Raw genomic sequence first — 20,963 nt, 5'->3', positions numbered from 1 at the left:
CCATGTTTTAAAAAACCAACAAATAAATAGCATTTTTTCTGAATAACAGTTTTGGCAGTTTTCGATTGATAGTCATCTCTTCCAATCGGTTAAACGAAAGGGTAGGCGAATTTTTTAGGTTCTCTCTGTGGTATTTCGGGAAACTAAAACAGTATTTAACGGTATTTATTTTCTGACCGGATGGTATTTTGTGTCGTTGTCGGTGCGGTCACACTGATGCTGAAATGAAATTGAAAATCGAAATCGAAATTGAAAGCAGCGGCCGTGCAGCAATTGCAATTGCGATGCGTGCAATTAATATTAATCCTGTCAACAAATCTGTGCTGAGCGCGCAGTGCAGCCAATAGGAATCAGATCGGAATTGGGATTGCAAGTGGAGACAGGATCGGAATCGGGAATCGGATCGGAAATCGTGAATCGGAGGAAGGAGAATCAACGAAAGAGGCAGCGAAAGGCAAGTGCGATTGCAACTGGAATTGTATTTGTAATGAATGCAAACGGGTGTGCTAGTGTTGGTGTTGTGTGTGTACGAGTCTGGCCTGCACTGGTATGAGTTTGTGTTGTGTGTGTACGCGAGAGGAGAGCAATAATTAAATTAAGCAAAGGTGTTAAATTGAGCCAGTATGTGTGTGCGTAGGTGTCGTGGCTCTCTCTCGCAAAGTGTGTGCGTGCATGTGTGAGTGTGCGAGTTGTGTATATATGCAGAGTGACAAAATTCTAATAAGAATTTTTGTTATCGCTGCTGCACTCAGTCGCTTTTTTTCTCGCTGTCCCTCTCTCTCTCACACACTCTCTCTCTCTATTTCCCTCCCGCTAGCGGCACCTATATAAAATGGCTTAAAAAAATACTAGCAAAACGTCGTACTACGAAAACGACGACGCACGACATCGGTGGGCGGTGGGCGGCTTTCGGGGGCGGCTGCCTTTTCCGGCTACTCTATGTGCCCATGTGTGTGTGTGTACTACAGCGGTACTTTTTACGCACTTCAAAATCCAATTGGCAAAGATCCATCCTTGAAATCGCTCCCAGAAAAATCCCCATTGTAAATCTCACTCAAAATCTGCACTTTTGGAAAGCCTCCTCTTGCAACCCAAATCAGAATCCAATCCCCACCTAAATCTCTACGCCCAAAAAAAAAATCTCGTCTGCTTTTTTGGCTTCAATTTCTGCGCACAAGCACGAGCGTAGGTGAAAAGGGGGCGGCGGAGGCGGCGTTGGGCGGAGGGGCGGTGAGGGGGCGGCCAGGACGACAGGACGAAAAACGGCGCACGCAACTGTCATTGACCTTCAATTGCATTCGTTGCAAGCTGCAGCCGCCGCACCCAAAGGTCATAGGTTGGGATGTGTGTCATTTAATTAATCAAAATCGAACCCCAAAGATCGCAGCTATTACTATTTCCATCCGTTAAATATATCGCTTATGGAACAAGCTTATTTTTGGCCTTATAAATTGGCAAAACATTGTGCACCTAAGGCGGCCAAAACACTGTTGACAGGTTGAACTTTTTCCGCAAAAGCGGTTTTGTTAGAATAACATAAAGCGAAATCCAATCCATCTCAAATTTTCACAAATTACTCGATAGATAACGTTTTTGATATAAGTCGTGACTAGTGCTTTACTTTTTAAGACTTGGATTTCAATAATTAATGATATGGTCTACTTCCTATATTTTTCATAGTTAAAACATAAGTTTATTCTTAAATGCCTAAGTTTTAATTTTTTAACAACTTGTTTTATGTGTGAACATGGGCATATCCTTTAAACTCAACCTAAAATTATTTCTGTTAAAAACTTCAAAGGCTTAATTTTGTGTTTTTATTTACCGGAAACTTAAATCAAACATAACATTTATATTTAATAAACTTTGTCCCTGAAGCATTTTAAGGATACATCTAAAAGAACCTTCAGAAATATGGCCAACAAATGTTTTTAATAATTGTCTTTATTTTTATTCATCTTGTTTAAGCTGTCCAACATAAGAATTTTTTAGAATTAAAAAAAAAAAAAAATACCAAACAATTAGTTCTTAATAACCGGGCATATTTTCCAATCCTCTTATTTTATATTCTTATTATTATGATAGCTGACTTAAAAACGTTTTAAACGACAATATAATTTCTTGAGATATATTTTCTAGTATCGTTGAAAATCGTTTTTAATATCCTGAACCTTCCGTTTATCTCCAATTTGTAGCTGTTGCCTCTCACCTGAGTCTCTGGCCCGGAAAATGGAATCGTCCATTAAGCTTAAGGACAGCAACTCCAACTGCAGCTCTAATTCGAATGGCAATGTGGGCGGCATCGTGTCAGTGGGCGGAGGCGGAGGTGGAGGTGGTGGAGGAGGAGGAGGAGGAGGTGGAGGAGGAGGAGGAGGCGTATGCGTGTCCAGCATCTGCAGCAGCGATAGCTTCAGCATCATGCCACCGCCGCATCACGAACTGGTCAGTGCCAACAGCATCGAGCTGAATGCGGCGGCCTCTTTGAGCGACGACAGCGGTGTGCCCCTGACCACCAACAGCTCCATCTCCAGTGGCGATTCCTACCGCCTGGGCATGTGCAAATTCGAGATTGAGGTAAGCTTTCGTCGTCGTTGTCGTCGTCGTGGTGGTAGGCATGCCAACCCCTAATCCTGTGTGTGATGATTATTGCAGATGGTGGAGAGCGATGGCGAGGTGTCGCAATTCGATTCACTGGACAATTGCTCGGAGGGCGGTATGAGTGCCGAGAACTTCAATACGCTGAAAAAGGGACCCCTGGCGCCCATCGATCCGCCGCCCGAATTCCAGGATTCGCCACAGACCACCCTGGTGCGCTCCATCTCCAAGAACATCGTGAACAGTCTGCGTCGCTGGACCTCCTCGCAGTCGTCGTTCGAGCACCTCAAGGACGATGCCGCCACAACCATGATGAGCGGCTTGGCCACGGCTGTCCTGCCCGAGGAACCCCATTCCCATCCTCATCCTCATCCACATTCCCATTCCCATCCCCATAACCATCCGTATCCCCATCCGCATCCGCCTGGAGCACAGGAATTGGTCCTGCTGCTGGCCAAGGCCGAGTGCAAACTGGACGCTTTGGACGGACAGGCCTTGGGCCAGATGAGTCTGAAGGAGTCGTATGCGATCAACAAGCATTTGTACTCCAGTGACTCCATACTGAACAGCCATACGGACAACATCTACGACGAACCGAACAACATTGTGAGCAGCTCGCTGGGCAACAGCGTGGACCTGCTGGAGGAGGAGCAGTCGGAGGCCAGTAGCTGCTCGCCGTTGCCATCGCCACCGCCGCCCGTGTCCATCGTGAAGATCAAGCAGACCCTGTGTCCGTATTACCAGGACCACACGCGCTATTTCAAGGCCATACCCACGGAGCAGGATAACATAGCCAGTGCCAAGGCGGCGGCTGCCCAGCAGCGATTCAACAGTGCCGGCCTCTCGGAGATCCACGACTATGACCTCTACTACGGGGCCAGGAGGCAGCCGGCGGATCAGAGCAGTCTGCAGCGACGCCAGGCCTCGCTGTACAGTCCGCTGGGCCACACCAGCCACTGTCACTACCACCACGGCCATGGGCATGGCCATGGGCATGGCCATGGGCATGGGCATGGGTACGGGCACGGGGGCCATGGGCACCATCATCACCACCATCACCACCACCAGCCGGGCTACGGCTACAGCCATGGCCAGCGGCCCAATTCGAGGAACTCGCTGAACAGCCGCCTGAGCAGCTCGCACAACTCGCTGAACGTGTCGTCCGCCAACAAGCCAGATGACTCCATCTTCATCACCCAGGCCATGTCTCACGATGCACTGTTCACGCGCGAGATCTCCGACTTCTACAACGTGCCCATCGACTCGGACATCTATGCCTTTCCCGTCGACATGATCGAGCAGCAGCAGCAGCAGCAGTTGCAGTTGGTGGAGGAGCAGCAGCAGCAGCAGCAGCAGCAGCAGCAAAAGCCCACTGCATCCACTTACCATAAGGCGAGCAGGCGGAATAAGCGGAACAAGCGCAAGCAGCGCTACGGAGGATCGGGCACGGGCGCCGGCGCCGGCACGGAGACCAGCGATGGCGATGGCGAGAAGAGCAAGCATGGCAAGTACCGAACACCCGTGGGAGCAATGGGCGTGGGCATGGGCATGGGCATGGGCATGGGCATGGGCATGGGCATGGGCATGGGCCAGGTCAGCGAATCGGAGCCACTGCACATGACACTGGACGAGGTGAAGCAGTTCTATCACACCCTCTACTCGGATGCGGGCAGCAAGCCCAATGCCACGGCCAAGCCGATGGTCAAGTCGAGCAACGAGACCATTTGGAGTGTGTCCACCAATACCACCACCACGACGGCGAGAACGCGGAGCAGTGTGGGCACCACCAGGACGGCAGGAGGAGGAGCAGGTGGTCCGCCGGGTGGGCCCAACAATGCAGCCAATGGAGGAGGCGGAGGCGGACAAGGAGGAGGAGGAGGAGGAACCAGCAGTGATGGTGGTGGCGCCAGTTCTGGTGGCAAGTATCTGAGCAAGCAGAATAAGCACAATCTGGACAACGATAAGCTGAACAACAACAATAACAACAACAACAACCATCATCAGCCATCGCAACAACAGCTGGAGAAGCCACCAACGGAGCACCACAATCACACCCACAGCCAGCAATTGCCGAACAACAAGCACGTCCTGCACTCCGAGAAGAAGTCCCAGTTCACGCTGAATCTGAAGCAGCGCTTCTGCAGCATCTTTCGCTTTCGGCGCAGCAATCACAGCCGCTGCCGGGGATCGGGTGGCACTCAAACGGGCATCCTGGCCAATGCAAACGCAAACGCCGCCGCCGCCGCCGCGATGCCGCTGATCCCCAATCCAGCTGCTGTGATAACCAGCGCCCCGGGAGTGGCGGGCCAGGCCCAGCTGGCCACCGAACTGAATGGCGGGAATGGCCTGGGAGGAGGAGCATTGATCGCGGCAGAGGCGTCGGACGAACCGAATGCCGATCTGCGCAAGAAGTTCCAGTCCCGTGCCCTGCCACCACTACCAAAGAAGGGTGAGTAGTAGTTCGCTGCATGAGCGACTCACATTTACATAAAAGATAGTTTCGAGTTAATCATCGTTGGAAATAATTATATTTCAAATGGCTAAACTCATGGCTAAGACTCGTTTAGGTATTATATTAGATCAGCATTATAAAAAGTAACAAAGTACAGAGGCTAGAATTAATGTATATCCCCTTAAGTCGCAGCACAAACCGCGAATTCTTAAGCACATGAAATAACCCATTTGTTTTAAATAGCTGTTTATCTTTTTAAGAATAATAAACTGGGTTGTCCCACATCTAGCATTCAACATCGTTGTCCAATAACTATTCAGTACACAGCTTTACTATTTTAACAATGAGCTCTATGAACCCAAGATGAGTTTTACGAGCAACATAAGCTGATCTGATTTCTAATAAATCAAGTATTTGTGGTTCATGGTTTGAACTCTGAACAAGAACAAAGATAGATCGATTCCAATGGCTGTCCTACTTTTCCCATTTCCAGCTGCTGCCTATGCCATTGAAGCCGGTAAGCCGGAACCGGAGGAGCTCAAGACGAACGTGGTGCAGGAGCCGCGGGCGCTGCAGTTCACCTCCAGCATTGAGAAAGTCAAAGACGTAGGTTAAAGGGACTTTCGCTTCCCACGCCCCCCACCGAAAACAACGGCCTAATTGTATTCCGATCTTATCCCGCAGTATGGCTGGTACTGGGGTCCCCTGTCCAGCGAGGCGGCCGAGAAGGTCCTCTCCAGCGAACCGGATGGCTCCTTCATCGTGCGCGACAGCTCCGACGACCACTACATCTTCTCGCTGAGCTTCAAGCTGAACAACTGCGTGCGCCATGTGCGCATCGAGCAGGATCAGGGTGAGTGAGGGCGATTTGGAAGACGTTGTTACTTAAACATATGTATTGCATTTATATCTAACGATTTGTAATATATCTAAGCATACAGCTGCGGTCATGGGAATAGTAGTGGGACAATGTAAAAGCATGGGACAACTTCTGTTTTAATGTATCGCAATGTTTAGTCAACAATGTACAAAATACGCTTCAAACAACTTTTGACATTGTTTTAGTTTTTCAATGAAAATTTAAACTGTTTCTATATAATTCACTTTTCAAAATTCCGTAGTAATTAATTTTATTCAAATTGAAGAACCTGCACTTTGTTTTTAATATATTATCTACTTTTAAATTTAAAAAAAAAATAGTTTGTCAATATGTTTTATAAATATTTTAAAATATACCTATGATAATATTGATTTTATGTGTCCCATTTGGTTAATAGTATACGCTTCAAAAAATTTTCAAAAGTTGATTTAAAATAAATAAATAAATTAATTTCTATAAGTTGAAAAACTACTATTTGCATGACCACAGCAGTATACATAATGATTTAAATGAGTACATATAGTATTTATTTAAGGATTTTAATAAATATGTGCAAATAGTATAGATCTCACGACTTTAATATTGACCCAAATATATATAAAACGACCTAAATGTTTATCTAACAAAACCAAAACAAATTTACTTAACAGATCAATTTTAGCTTTATCTATACGCTTATTATGATGGGTTTCGTATTCACATATATGAAATAGATATTCTTTAAATGAAAAATTTCTAAAAAGATAATATTTTTTGTAATTCTTTTAAATATTTTTCGCAACTTTTTGGAAAAAAACTAATGTTTGACAAACTTGTTTTCGTTTTTTAATGAAAAATACTTGCTTAAATTGAAATAATTAAAAATACTTAAAGATATTCTAAAACATTTCGTTCAATCTATAGATGCTGTTATCGTTCATGTTAAAATCTTATAGAAATTCATATATTTCCGAAAGTATTTAATCGACCGAATTCAAATTTATAAATAATTAAATAATAAATAAGCAATTGCAGTTCTGAAATCGTAAAACCAATGTAACCCCTTAAAAAGCTATGAGTATGCTTAAAACCCAAATTAATACATTTTAAGCGTATACTGCTAAGTAATAGCTTAAACTTAAGACACCAGGGGTAATATAACTACTGTATTTATATGAAGATTTTGAATTATCTAGTTGTACCAAACCTTATGAATATCTCATGTACTTTTGCCAGGAACCTTTTCCTTCGGCTCGTACGCCAAGTTCAAGTCGCAAACTATCACCGAGTTCATTGAGAAGGCGGTCGAGCATTCGCGAAGCGGCAGGTTAGTGCAGCCCTCTTAAATCCACCATATATGTTACATCCAGAACTATATCCCACAGATATCTATTCTTTCTGCATCGTCGGCCGGAGCACGGACCAATGCGTGTGCAATTAACCAATCCAGTATCTAGGTTTAAGCATGTACAAAGCTTGCAGCACATGTGCAGGTGGGTCATTGTTTGCTGAATCCAGTGAATCCTATGGTCATGTTTGGCATATATATATATATTGTTATTTATAAATTGTCATTGTAGATTTGTTATACTAAAGGCGGTTATACGAAAGGATCTTATACAGACATTGCCATTACCGAGAAGACTTCTAGACTATCTTAACTATAAGCACTGCTACTCCGAGCAGGTGGAGAGCGACAGTTCGCATTCGCAGGTATGTTAACTGGGTTAAGCAATAATATTTTTGTAGCTTTAAAAATGCTTAAAGTGATTTGATTTCAAATGTAATATGCACACTTATTTTATTTATTTTTTCTGTATCTTATAGATATCTGGCGATGGAACAATGTAAGAGAACGGATATAGAACAGTGGCGATTCGCTTGTGACAACAAAACGTAAACGAAAGCAACAGAAATTATTACCTTAAATAAGTAGTAGAATTTAACGAAACATTAAACAACGGCGACAAAGCAAACAAACAAACAACCGTTAAGCGTTCTGTATAACAAGAACGGCAAACAAAAACAAAAAAAAAAAACAAACACCAAACAAAAACAAAAGTTACATAAGTAAGCAAAGCAAGGAAATTGTTAGTTTTGCTAAAAAAAAAAGAGAAAAACGAAAATCGAAAAACGACAAACCAGAAAAACCAAGAAAACAAAATTCAAAACTCTGTTTATTGATCATTTTTTTGTACTCGGTGCTATACTATAAATATTAACTATTTAATGAAAGGAATGCAGAAAAAACAAGAATATGACGATTATATAAATTAATTATGCGTAGTCAAGTAAACGAATAACACAATTGTACATAAATATGTTTGAGAGCCAGTAATCCAAGTCCCACCCACAAGCATAGCCAACCACAACCCCCTCGAACCCTCACCCTCACCCCCACCCTCACCCTCGACCTCCCCTTTGGGCACGAATCAGACAGAGAAGGCGACAAGGTCGTTGATGTTTTGTGTAATCAATTAATTACTTTTATGCTTGCCTTTTAGCTGTGATTTAACCAAGTCGTCGAATGTTGAATGGAAGGCGACTTGCAGTTTTGTATTTAATAGATTTGATATAGCCTAGCCCCCATGTAGTTGAGGTTCTGTTACGCACACTCGATCTGAAACCATTTCGAGGCTGCTCAATCATCAACCAATGCCAGTGCCCAGAGGTCCTTGAACCTTAAACAAAAAGCGATCCCCCACAGGTGGAGATCGAACATGTAGTAACCATTATTGTACTTAGTTTAATCCATGTCATGTACTCAAACGAAGTTATTGAGCATAGCAATTGATGGAAATCACACACAGACGAATGGTGGGAAACCAACAACCAATACTTGTATTTAGATTTATTTGAATTGTTAACTAATTTTTGTTTTCGGCTTTGTTATTTATGTTTTAAGCTCAACTCTTTTGTACCCTATTGCGTATGGTTTGTTTTTAGTTTTTATTTATTTGTATTTTTTTTTTTTCGTAAAATTAGGTATACGATATAAGAAAAACCTCCTCCAATCCAATCCAATCCAAGCCAAGCCAAGCCAAGCCAAATTCGAGTCCGTCTTGGACTCTGATCCTCCTTGAACATTAAACAAACAATATTTGTCTATGGAAATTAAAATAAACGAATGACGATAGAAATACAAAGCAATGCAGATGATAAGAGGGCGAGGAAAGGAGAACGATCGGTCACAGCAAATGAGCAAAACAACAAAGGCAATATAAAGAAATTTTTAATAATAAAAATTAAACAATGAAATTTTTGCATCGGTTGTTTTTTTGGGGCATACATTTGGGGCTCTGAAAAAATTGATGAGGTATGTTTAATATAATAGTTTTCTGCGGATTTTTCGAGGACCTTATCAAAACATCAAAGGTCATTCAAATTTTCCTTCAACATTTGTAGTCCTATAATATTGAATTGATCTTATTTCCATATTTCGAATGCAACCTGATTGGTTTTTATTTTAATTAATTAAATTAAATTGAGTTGTGTTTTTTTTAACAATTTGTATCAAATTAATTGCAATAAAATCAAAATTCTTTATTTTTTAAAGGGAATCGAATTTTCTTAGCAAAATAAGAGAATACCAAAAATTTGTTTTATTTTACAGGATGCTATAGCCAGGTTTCTAAAAATAAGAAAACATGTTTCAGTACTTATATTTTTAATGAACTGCTTGGAAAAAATATCCAACACTTGAAACAAAACAAAAAATTTACAATTTTGTAGAATTATTTTTTTTTTTGTTACATTTTTTTTTTCTTTTTCACCGATATTTGTTAAATGAGTTTGGACAGATAGAAGGAGAGCATCCCAAGCCTTTAAAGCTGAAATTAAATAAGTATATAGACTCGTCAGCTTTCGATCCAAAGATTTTTGGAAATTTCCATGACCGTGCAATTTTGGCGGGGTTTTCTAATGTTTTGTTTTCGTGTGAATCAGAATTAACGATACGATTTTGAGCTCATAGGAGTAACATGGGCTCTTATCTCAAGCAAACACTGCCTATTTAAGTCGGACATATGCCCGAAGTCAAATGAAGTTTAGTTCCGACTCGCCCAGTGCCTAGACATAATGAACCCGTCCTGTTTGCCGATTTTTCTGGCACTATGGCTTTCCTTAGCCGTCGCAGATCCAGTAAAAAATATGGACAATCAGTGTGGCGAACATTGCTTGAAAATATTGAAGCCCATGTTCGATCATCTTGAACAGCTTAAGGAATTATCCGATACCAACAGTGAACTGAAGGCCAGACTAAACAACAAATCGCAGACAATTAACGACTTGCACAGCCAGGTAATTATTGCTGAGCGAGAAGTCAAGACCAAGGACGACCTTATAATAGTGCAAAAAAACCAAATCGAGAATCAAAACGAACTGCTCCACGGCAAAGATGAAAAAATTAATACTTTGAGTGAACGTATAAAAGAAACGCAGATTCTGTTAGAACATTCTTCGGATCACATCAAGATCCTTGAATCACAAATCAGTGTTCTGGGAGAAAAACTGGACACCCAAGCTGCCCAGCTTAAGGATCAAAAGGAGCTGCACAATTTGGTGAACACTATGACAAAGGATAAAATTGAATTGCAGAGTAAGTTGGCAAATGTCACAGGTGAACTCGAACTGAGGAACCACCTTATAAAGAAAAAAGATTCGCAAATTAGGGAGCAAAGCAAACACATCACGACCAAAGACAATCAAATCAATGGCTTAAGCAATGCAGTAAAATCGGTTTCCAAGGAATTAACTCTTGCAACCGATGATCTGTTGAAGTGCAATGGCACCGATAGATGTCCCAGTGGCAGTCCAAGGGGAATTTACAAAATAAAATCACACGGATTGAAGCACTTCGAAGTGCCGTGCAACGAAACCGGTTGGATGACCATTCAAAAGCGGTTCGACGGCTCCGAGAATTTCAATCGACCCTGGCAGGACTACAAGAGCGGATTCGGCGATGTTAGGGCCGAGTTCTTTCTGGGACTGGAGAGAATCTACCAGATGACAAGGGACGTTCAGCACGAGCTCTACATCAAGCTTGGCATGTTTTATGGGTCGACCAGCTACATTCATTACGACGATTTCAAGATCGGCAGCGAGGCCGAATCGTACTACCTGAAATCACTTGGGCAACATAATGGTCCGGCAGGAGATTCTCTAACTTACAATTTGAACGACAAGTTCAGCACATTCGACCGCGACAATGACAAGGCGAAGGGGAATTGCGCTGAAGATCACGCCGGTGGTTGGTGGTACAAAAGATGCTGCATAAGGTATGTTTCAACTAAAATTAACGAAATTAATTTACACCATTTGAGCCAAATGGCCCACAAAACACTTGCACTTGCAGCACACTGAATGCAAAGTACTATAAGGATGGCATAAAACAGGATGGACCCCAGGGACTTCAATGGGGCACCTGGCAGAACTTCAACTACAATGTGTCGCTCACCTTTTCGGAAATGATGATAAGGCCCAAATCCCGATGAGCCCGAACCCAAGCTGTTCGATACACAGTCATTCGAGTATAGTTTTTAGATAGTTTGAGATACAAATTACTTACATACATTTCATTTTACATTCGACAAAATGTAGTCTACATCTTTTTTCATGCCCAATTCAAATTGATTCCTTGCTCCTAGGTGGCGCCAGTCTACTTGGTTTTTGCATGAGAATTGGTTACAAAATTCCAAATTATTGCAGTAATAAATTTAAATAATGTGTTAAATGGCTAAAACACAATATTGGTTTTCATTTACAATTTTAACAAGGAAAACGATTTGCTTGTAACTAAAACTCTGCTTACCATGTTTTAAATAATTGTTTAACAGTGTTACTGCCGAAATGATTTTCTGCACAACGAAATTGATGAACATTTTATTTTATATTTTATTTTATTTTATCTAAAAAAAAATTTTTGACCATTTAGAAGTTTTTTAAATATCAGAGTCTATGGTATTAAAAACAACTTTATTTTAAATAGTATTGATGCATAATATTTTTTAAACATTGAAATGCCTCATTAAAAAGCTTCAGCTTTGCAATATCTTGTAGGATAATTTCTTAAAAATAAAATATTACAAATCGACCGAAAACAAGCTAATTTTAGTTCGCATTGTTTTATCATTCATGATTTTATTGAACTAATAAGAAGAATTCAAAATTGTTAACGAGTTGAAATTAACGTTTAACGAATTTGGTATTTGTTTATTGATTTTTGTTAAATAAATGCAAATTTATAGGGCTAAAACCCCCAAAAAGCAAGCTTTAAATACTTCAACAAAAAAATGAATACAAATTATTTAAATATGAACAAAATTTTACGATAATTTCATATGCAGTACAGTTATATAGCAAATTTGTCTGACATGCTGCTTATCAATACGACTTTAAGTGCGGTTTTACCTACAACTTTCCCAATTATCTTGCGTCTGTCCACAATTGTTTCTAAAGTAGGTATAGCACTCAGACGATCCGTAGATCAATGAGAAACGTATTACGCAATAATAAAAACTGTCACCGAATGGCGGCGCCGGGATTGGGATTTTCAACCCATTTTCAGGTAACGCCATGAATGGCGGGAAATTCCAGGGGATTTCCAGTAGAGCAGATCATTCATGAAATTGCGTCGTGGACACGTGTTGTCGATTACCTGAATCCTCCCGATCCCTTCGAGACTTCAAAACTAGGTAAGTATATGCTGATCAGGTAGTGAACCGGGGTTTTCCAACGCTTTTGTGAATGAAACGTCGCTGGTATATAAGGCGATCCCAAAGGAGAGGGGACAATCAGAAGTCCAGGAAACCTCAAGCGATCGACACATCGAATCCATTCGAAGTTCAGGAGTAAATCACAAGGAAAACCACATATCCGAGAGACATGGCAGTACTGAGGATCACCGCAACCATTGTGTGCCTAACCATCATTCTTTCTGGCAATGCGCTGGGCGCATCCATATCTAGCGGAACCGGATTCGGAATCGGAACTGGAATTGGAAGCCAAGGACGACCCCAGAGGATCGGGGAGTGCCGGGAGCTCTGCTACCGCCAGTCCCTGCCGATGATCACGCCCCCCCTCCTCTGCCGATCCCGGCCAGAGTGCTACATGTGCCACGACTACTGCCGCGTCCTCGAGGTCGTCCAGCTGAGTCTGGCCACGTCGATGTGCGCGGATCGGGAGTTCTGCACCCGGGGATGTCGGGTGGCCTGCTCCTATCATCGCCTGGGCCTGGGCCTGGGCCTGGGCCTGGGACTACTCCACCAGGACACGAGTGCCAATGCGGTGCTCAAGAAGTAAGGCGGCGGAGGAACGGGGATACTGATACTTGTAAATACTCACCTACTTTAATTGCCTACCATAAGTGTACAGTTCGCATTAGACTTGATAGGAAAATAAAATCAAATGAAAACTAACAAATCCGTTTTTGTTTTACCATTTAAATTAAACGATTCGGGGAATCATTGACTAAATATGGTGCAACACATAAATCAATTCCCAAGAAAAAATTTACTTGCTATGGGATTAATTTGCAATCTTAGACAAATAAACCACAAATCTTCAAAAACTTATATTTTAGAAATCACAACATCTTAATATGTAAGGCTTCTTTAACAAATCTGACTCATGTACTGTTGTGCCTGGGACGTATGGTTCAAAATTTTGAAGATCGTCATAATAAATTAAATCGATTGTCAGCTAAAAATCATACATTTTTGGAAAAAAGTCATAAAAAATGGGAAATTTAGTCATAAAAACAAGCACTATTATAGTTATGTGTCTTACTTTGGTCAACTTGCATTTCAAAAATCGGTTTCATTTTCAAAACTCTTGGCGGAAATTGTTAAATGTTGGAATGTCACACCGATGAATTAGTCTTAAAATTTCCCATCAAATGAAATTCACAGCTTAAAATAATGTGGTATGTTGAAATTCAAACAATTTTCGTATCAAATCAAAATTGATTTTTCTAAATAGATTCAACAAAAAATGTTTAATTTTTGGAAGTCTCTATAAACGATATAATATATGCAATCAATTTTGAAAAACAATTTCTGCGAAATATGGTAAATATCGGATTGTCTTAGCTTGTTGAGTAAAATTTTTAATCGATTTAGATACAGATAAATAAGTAAGGTATGTTAGTAAGCAGGATATGTTTTACAAAAACTAAAAAAAAACCTTTAAAGGTTAAGTGAGAGTGTTTTCATTTTATAATTTATCAAGTATACTCACTATTAATTATTTAAAGTAAACCCAGAATGTGGGTTGAATTTGGATAGCCCAAAATGGTTTCAAACCCTACATTTAAGGGGACTAGCAATATGACAACCAAAAATCTGCTGGAAATCAGGGAAAACATGTAAACCATCGCCAATTAGTGGCTGGGCAAATGGTTATTAGTTCATAAAAAAGAAAGTCAACTGCGGACAGTTTTGGGCCTGGGCTCTGCACTTCTCACGAACGGGATTGGCAATGTGAATTGGTAACTGGGAATTGGGAACTGGGAATTGGGAACTGGGAATTGGCCAGGCTGTTGCCGCCAGCTGTTGCAGTTGCTGTTTCTGGCCCGATCCCGATCCCGATCCCGAGCCCGATCCGGTCTGGATGTTGGCTTTATTAATCACCGGCGGCCAGGAGGCCAAAAAGCAGGAGGATGAGCAGCAGCAGCAGGAGCATGAGGTTCGAAGTTGAAGCCCGCACGAAATAATTCAAGCTTGCATATATATGAAGGAGAATGCAGAAAAAAATTAAATTAAAAATGCGGCGCACATAGAAAAAGGGGCACACAACAGGTGGCCCAGTTGGTTCGCCCGACCGACCACGACCGGATATTGACTGGCTCTTCGATCGCATATAGCATATAGCGTATAGCATATAGATATAGCAAGCTATACAATGCCACGACATATGGTATGGCGATCCGAATGCATCGATAAGAAGGAGACCTAACGGTTACCGTCCTCCGGCCATTATCATCGCCATCATCGGCAGCATCAATATTTTGTGACTCCTCTTTAAATTGTTTGCCTTCACACCTAATTACATAATTGCATAAAAATGCAGCCATCCGGATTTCGAATGGGTTTGCAACACCACCCGACCCCCTAACCCCCCGCTGTCCTGCTGTCACATAAAACCGTGGCGAGCGCATAAAAAGCGGCAGCGATGATCATAAAAAAATCGATTTGAAGTCTATAAAAATCATATCACACAAATTTTTATATGGCCATGCTCGTTTTTAAAATGTCACGTCGGGAGAGCTGGGCAAAGGGAGGGATTTTTTTTTTGGGGGGGGGGGGGGGGGAGGGGTTTGGCAGGCTAACGAACTGAGTATAAGCCCCAAACACACAAGTCAAAGAAAACAATATTAACAAAGGTGGTGGCTTAACAGAAATGAAAATAAAACCGATGTTTAGTTGCTCTGCACTCAAAAGTTAGTTGCATACAAAGTGTTTAGTAAAATACTTAAACGTTTTATGGCTTATTTTAAAAATACAACGAAATTCAGATTTTGTTAACATTAAAAAATGAGCGTACTTTTTTTTTATTATTTTTGTACATAACCATGTCGATCTTATATTTTGTAATTTTTTTTTCTGCGGTAATTATTTATTAAAATTACAAAAAAAAAAAATATGCATGGTATAAATCAAAGTAATGTACAGAACTCAAAATTATAAAATGCAAAAACATAAATTAAAACTAAAGAAATAAAACAAAAATAATATTGTATTAGTTTGTGTTTAGAAAATATGGGTATCTGCACCCAGAAAACCAAATTCCTTGACTTTAGCAAATCTTGCCTTAATTCTAGGAATAATTGCCTTTAATTTGAGGCTTCCGTTTTTAGGCAATGTTTTCCTAAATTTATTATGGAAGGCTAATATTAAATTAATTAAATTAAATTAAATTAAATTAAGAAAATTTTTACTACAATTTAGGAATTTTCTTTTCTGAGTGTATTTGTTAACAGTTAAAATTAAACGAATGTCGCTTGAACAATTTTGTATTACATATAACTCATCTCTTTTTAATCACTTATGGAAAAATGTATAGAAAGAACAAGGTTTATGTTACCATACACTTTCCTCGATAATCTTCCAAATCGAATGAAAAAGCCAATACCCCTCCCAAAAACCAGAGAGGCGAAGATTTCGAAATGGAAAACTAAGCTGCGTTTTGAAAGCAAATTAAATGCCACGACAAATGGTGCAAGAGGAATGACAGATAAATTTCCCATTGACCAACAGGTGCCTGGCAATGGAATGGGTATAGGAATGGGTATAGGAATGGGTATGGGCATGTGGATTCCTACCAAGACCCCCCCTACCTCACATCGCCCATCCGTTACTCGGCTGCTTCTCCAGCGAATTGAAAACTTTTCTCGATGATGCAATAAATTCACAGATAAATGTTAATTTACGAGTGGAGGAGAGCAGACCGTGGAATAGGGGGAGGTGGCCCCGCGACAGGCAGTCTGGCATTCGGGCTTTCTGGCATTCTGAAATTCTGGCATTCCCGGACCAGGGCCCTTCCTCCTCAGATGTGCAGGGGGATGCCCCCTTTCGGGGCCCCCTCAAGATTATGATTATTGAAATGTTTTTCGAGCCCGTCAAACGAAACCGAACGAAACGAAACGCGGCGGGCGTGCAAATCACGAAGTGCTATATCCAAATCCGGATATTTATACCTGTATTTGTACATGTGCAGCTACGTATTAATTAATTATAAGCCACAAAGACAGGCACCTCCAAAGCACCGATGTTCCGTAGCTCCATCTCCTCAACCACCTTTACTTCCACCTCCATAACGTGCACGAAGGTGAGAAATCAATTTTCAGTATCTCGCTTTGTGTTTAATATTTTTCCAGTGAAATGCGCCGACCAGCCGACGATGATGAGCCTCAGTTTTGGCTGAAGCTGTAGCTGAAGCTTCAGCTTTGGCTTCAGTTTGAGCCCCAGGCATCGGTTGTGACGGAGGTTCAGGTTCAAGCACTTGCAAAAAAATTATTTTGCATTATTCTATACATAAGGTATATTAGTTCACCAGCAAATGTATATATTTAAAAAAACTATAAGTAGCTAAAAAAAAACTATAAGTAGCTAAAAAAAAAAAAATATAATTTATAATACTAAACCACTCTATAAGCTGAAAGCCTCTTGCAGCTATAGCTCTAACCACTATTGTCGTTAGCTCTTAGTCTTAACTATAAGTTAGCATTGTATTAATAAATAAATTAATTTCGCATTATTTTTGTGCAATTTTTTGGTTTATCTTTAATTATCATAAAACGTTGAAATCATGCCTGTATAAACACATAATGTTTAAATATGTTTATAAGGGGAACACAGCTTTGTGCCTTTATTTTCGATGCAACATTTATAAATGAAGAATTATGCTGAAATGCTAAAAATCGTATATCTTCCTAAAGAAGCAAAATATGAAATTCGGGACTTACATAGATGCATAGTTAAATAAAATAAGATATATTTTATTTTGGATTTGCCCTTTAATCATTTATTTAAAAAAAATTATAGATGCCTGTAGTTCATGATACAACGTATTTGTTATTGGGACATTCATATTTCAGGATTTTTAGTACCATTTTTTATAATATGACATTTTTTCATATATTAGAAAATAAAAGAAATACCCAAATGTTCACTATTAACAAAAAGAAATCACTTAAAAGGCATAATTCACAAGAAACTTATATGCATTACATTTCTTGAAGTGCACCTCATACTGGGATTCTGTTTAGGTCGCTGTTCTGGGGCACGTAAATTAGGATAACAACGTGAAACATAATTATTACTTTGGACAGATATGGCAGCGTCTGCTGCGCCTGCGCCCGAGTTCCTCAGTTCCTCAGTTCTCAGTTTCAGTTGGAGTCCTCATTCCTTTACCCATACCCATACCCATACCCAATCCTGGCCAGCGTGGCCCAAATAAATGTATTAAAGTTGGTTAACGCCTTCATTTCGGGGCCGCTCTCTTGTCCCGATCGACTCGACGTCGCTTTTCTGGGTCCCAAAGTAGGTGTAATAAAAAATATGAATTGTTGTTGTATTAAGATCCATCCAAACGGAAAACAGCAAACAGAAAACAGCAAACAGAAAACAGCAAACAGAAAACAGCAAACAGAAAACAGCAAACGGCAAACAGCAGGCAAAGATCATTCAGCGCTTTTTACGACCCGCAACGAATTGCAAGTCCGCAATTCGTGTGAAATACTCGCATGCATATTCGGTTAAGCCCAAAAGTTAATCCAACTTATGGGAAACATCCGTCGTGGATTAGGGCTTATTGCTAGAAATTTAAATTAGATAATTAATATATTATTCTATGTTTATAGCCACAACAACATAAAGACAAATTATGGTTATTTTCTATTTATGATTTTTCAGAGCTTTAAGAGCTTATTCTTGGAGCATTAGTCACGATTAATGGAGAACTCAAGTGGGTTCATGTCTCAGATTTATATTTTTATAGTCATAATTTAAAGTATATGTTTATGGTACAATGCATAATATTACAATTAAAATTTTTTAACTTTTTCCATTATGAAAAATAATATTGTTATATAAATACATTTTATATGATGACTGCAATACACTATCGAAACCCAATAATGAACAGTAAACGAAGTTTATTATTCAAAAAGGCTACATTATTTATTTAATGAATGAATCTGTTTTCAAATCAACACAATTGGCTGTGCAATAAACATATTTAAGCAATTGAATTACCTGACTAAAAATGATTGTGCAATGAAACCAGTTAAGTATTAACATTGAGTTATTTTTATTTATGTTTAACAAATTGGGGGCTCACGGATTTAATGTATATTAAATAAATGACATTGATTGTGTTAAAAAAACTACAGTTTTTACATAAATGACCAATTTAAATTGGATTTAGTTTAATGTTAAAAAAAAACGAGTAAGATAATTTACATGTTATGCGGCATAGTAATTTAATAACAAACTACCATATCAAACTCAAATCAATAAGAAATTTAAAAAATTATGCTTAAAGTAATAAATATTGTGTAATAATACAATATATTTATATATAAGTCCATTATTGAACTTACAAGTTAAGAAATTGAAGTATATAATAAACAAATAAATAAATTCACAATTTATTTTTAATGCTGCTTAAAGTAATGAATGTAATAGTACATTTTAATTAAGATCCATTTTATAATTAAAGTAATAAAGTAAAATTTATTATATATTCACATATTTTAATATAAGTTCATTATTGAACTTACAAGTTTAAAAATTAAGTTAATAATAAATAAATAAATAAATTCACAGTTGTTTTTCTTTGATGCTTAAGACAATGCATGTAATAAGACATTATAATTAAGGGATATTATTAATACAAACAAATTCACAGTCTCTTTGTTTGAATATATGTATTTGAATCGCTTTAGTAGTTTATAAATAAATTAATCATATTAAAGTTGCCCAGTTGGGTCACTTAACCCCTAATTCAATTAGAGCCTCTTTTGTGCACTTCGATTGGTTAATTGGCGTTTGATCTTTGGGCTCATTAGCTAATTAACGATCGCCGCCGATCGGCAGACAATCCCCACCAGCTGCGACCACCGGCCACCCGCTGGCGGTTCGGCTTAAGTTCGATTCTCTGCGGATGCCCAGATCTCCAGATCCCCAAATCCCCAGATCTCTAGATTCCCAGATCTCCAGGATTCCCAATAGGAAATGCCACGAAATCGAAAATGCAAAACAAAATTGGCAACAGAGACAGTCTCTGGTTTCGTTTCGTTGTTTCTGTTTCTGTTTCTGAATCTGATTCTGATTCTGATTCTGTTTCGGTCTCTTTTCCTGACTTTTTCTTTTATTTCTGAAAAAAAAAAAAATCCAGAAAAAAGGAAACGTGGGCCGTGGCCGTGCGTAATGAAGACGTTAAGCTCGGAGGATCAGCAGTGGGCTATGGAAACGAGCGGATATTTAAGAGAGCTGCCAGGCATACGTTGCCGTTACAGTCCAGCCCCATCTCCTCCATTTTCATCTCCAAAACGATTCTCCCGTCTTACCCTCTTTGCCGATTCTCGCTACACAGTGAAAAACTGTTAGATTATTTCTATACTTTTAAGGTAAACCTAACCTAACCTATGTAAAAGTATGTCAAGCAAAAGTAGAAACTCATATAGATGACCTTATATCATTTCTCTGGATCCCAAATATTATGTCATTAGTTTCAAATCATTAAGGGGAATTGTGATATTGGAGAGTAGCCAATAATGCCTACCACCAACTGTTGAGATGTGTGTTTTATTAAATGTATAATGTATTAAATTGATATAAACTCTAAATGTAAATACCTGATATGATATTTCCGAAATATATCAGAAACTAATAAAAAACGTCTGTTTTTATTGTTTGTTGTAAAGGTCAACAACAGACAAAGTTATAATATAGTATGATCAAAAATAAAATTTCTTTTAAACCCCTTAAAGATAGAGACTTTATTATGTATTTCTTAATAATGTGAATAGTACTTCCACAAATATATAAAAAATATTTTTTTAAGAAGAATACTCGTCTTGAAGGGCTTCTTTTCTTTTTTATTCTACATAAAATTGAATTACTAAGCTATAAAATAACATAAAATGAAGTTAAACTTCCCGAACTCAAACTACCAACTGCCAACAAATATATTTAAGTTATGGAACTAATTTAAGCATCGCAATTTTGGGCAGTAGCGCCGTCTAGTGAACGATCTGTTTCTGTAAACAGGACTTCCTTTTCCCTCTGTGTGCGTAACTCTTTGAGGCTCGTTTCGGTTCCGCTTGCATGTTAACTGAAATGAAAATTCGTATGAAGGCGAGAAATTAATGAATCATTCACACCTGCATGACGGATTGTCGGCATTACTCGCCACTCTGCATCCCCCCTCACACTCACACTCACCTGGGTTTCGGGTTTCTGGGTTTGGGCTTTGGCTTGGGATTGGGAATGGAATGGGAATGGGAATGGGATCGGGACCAGGTTTGGCTCCATTTTGTGGGACTGCCCCTGCCCG

At 39.6% G+C, this 20,963-nt stretch overlaps 3 protein-coding genes across 3 annotated transcripts; all 3 read left to right on the top strand.

Moving 5' to 3' along the window:
- The first annotated feature begins 184 nt into the window (after nt 1-184).
- Nucleotides 185-9,164, top strand: LOC128260495 (uncharacterized). The gene is made up of 9 exons (XM_052993556.1): nt 185-454; nt 2,196-2,574; nt 2,653-5,044; nt 5,541-5,653; nt 5,732-5,900; nt 7,143-7,233; nt 7,292-7,399; nt 7,487-7,619; nt 7,734-9,164. Exons 2-9 carry the CDS (start codon nt 2,230-2,232, stop codon nt 7,755-7,757), a joined length of 3,375 nt encoding a protein of 1,124 aa, XP_052849516.1. The 5' UTR covers nt 185-454; nt 2,196-2,229; the 3' UTR covers nt 7,758-9,164.
- A 564-nt stretch (nt 9,165-9,728) lies between these two features.
- On the top strand, nt 9,729-11,582 carry LOC128260496 (angiopoietin-related protein 7). The gene is made up of 2 exons (XM_052993557.1): nt 9,729-11,182; nt 11,260-11,582. Exons 1-2 carry the CDS (start codon nt 9,984-9,986, stop codon nt 11,396-11,398), a joined length of 1,338 nt encoding a protein of 445 aa, XP_052849517.1. The 5' UTR covers nt 9,729-9,983; the 3' UTR covers nt 11,399-11,582.
- Nucleotides 11,583-12,552: 970 nt separating this feature from the next.
- Nucleotides 12,553-14,600, top strand: LOC128260582 (uncharacterized). Its single transcript, XM_052993721.1, has 3 exons — nt 12,553-12,598; nt 12,686-13,201; nt 14,453-14,600. The coding sequence occupies exons 2-3, from the start codon at nt 12,789-12,791 to the stop codon at nt 14,598-14,600; spliced, it is 561 nt and encodes a 186-aa protein (XP_052849681.1). The 5' UTR covers nt 12,553-12,598; nt 12,686-12,788.
- The last annotated feature ends 6,363 nt before the right edge of the window (nt 14,601-20,963 follow it).

Source organism: Drosophila gunungcola (assembly GCF_025200985.1).
Source record: "Drosophila gunungcola strain Sukarami chromosome X unlocalized genomic scaffold, Dgunungcola_SK_2 000032F, whole genome shotgun sequence".
Classification (NCBI taxonomy): domain Eukaryota; kingdom Metazoa; phylum Arthropoda; class Insecta; order Diptera; family Drosophilidae; genus Drosophila; species Drosophila gunungcola.
This window is presented reverse-complemented; position numbering and strand designations above follow the sequence as displayed.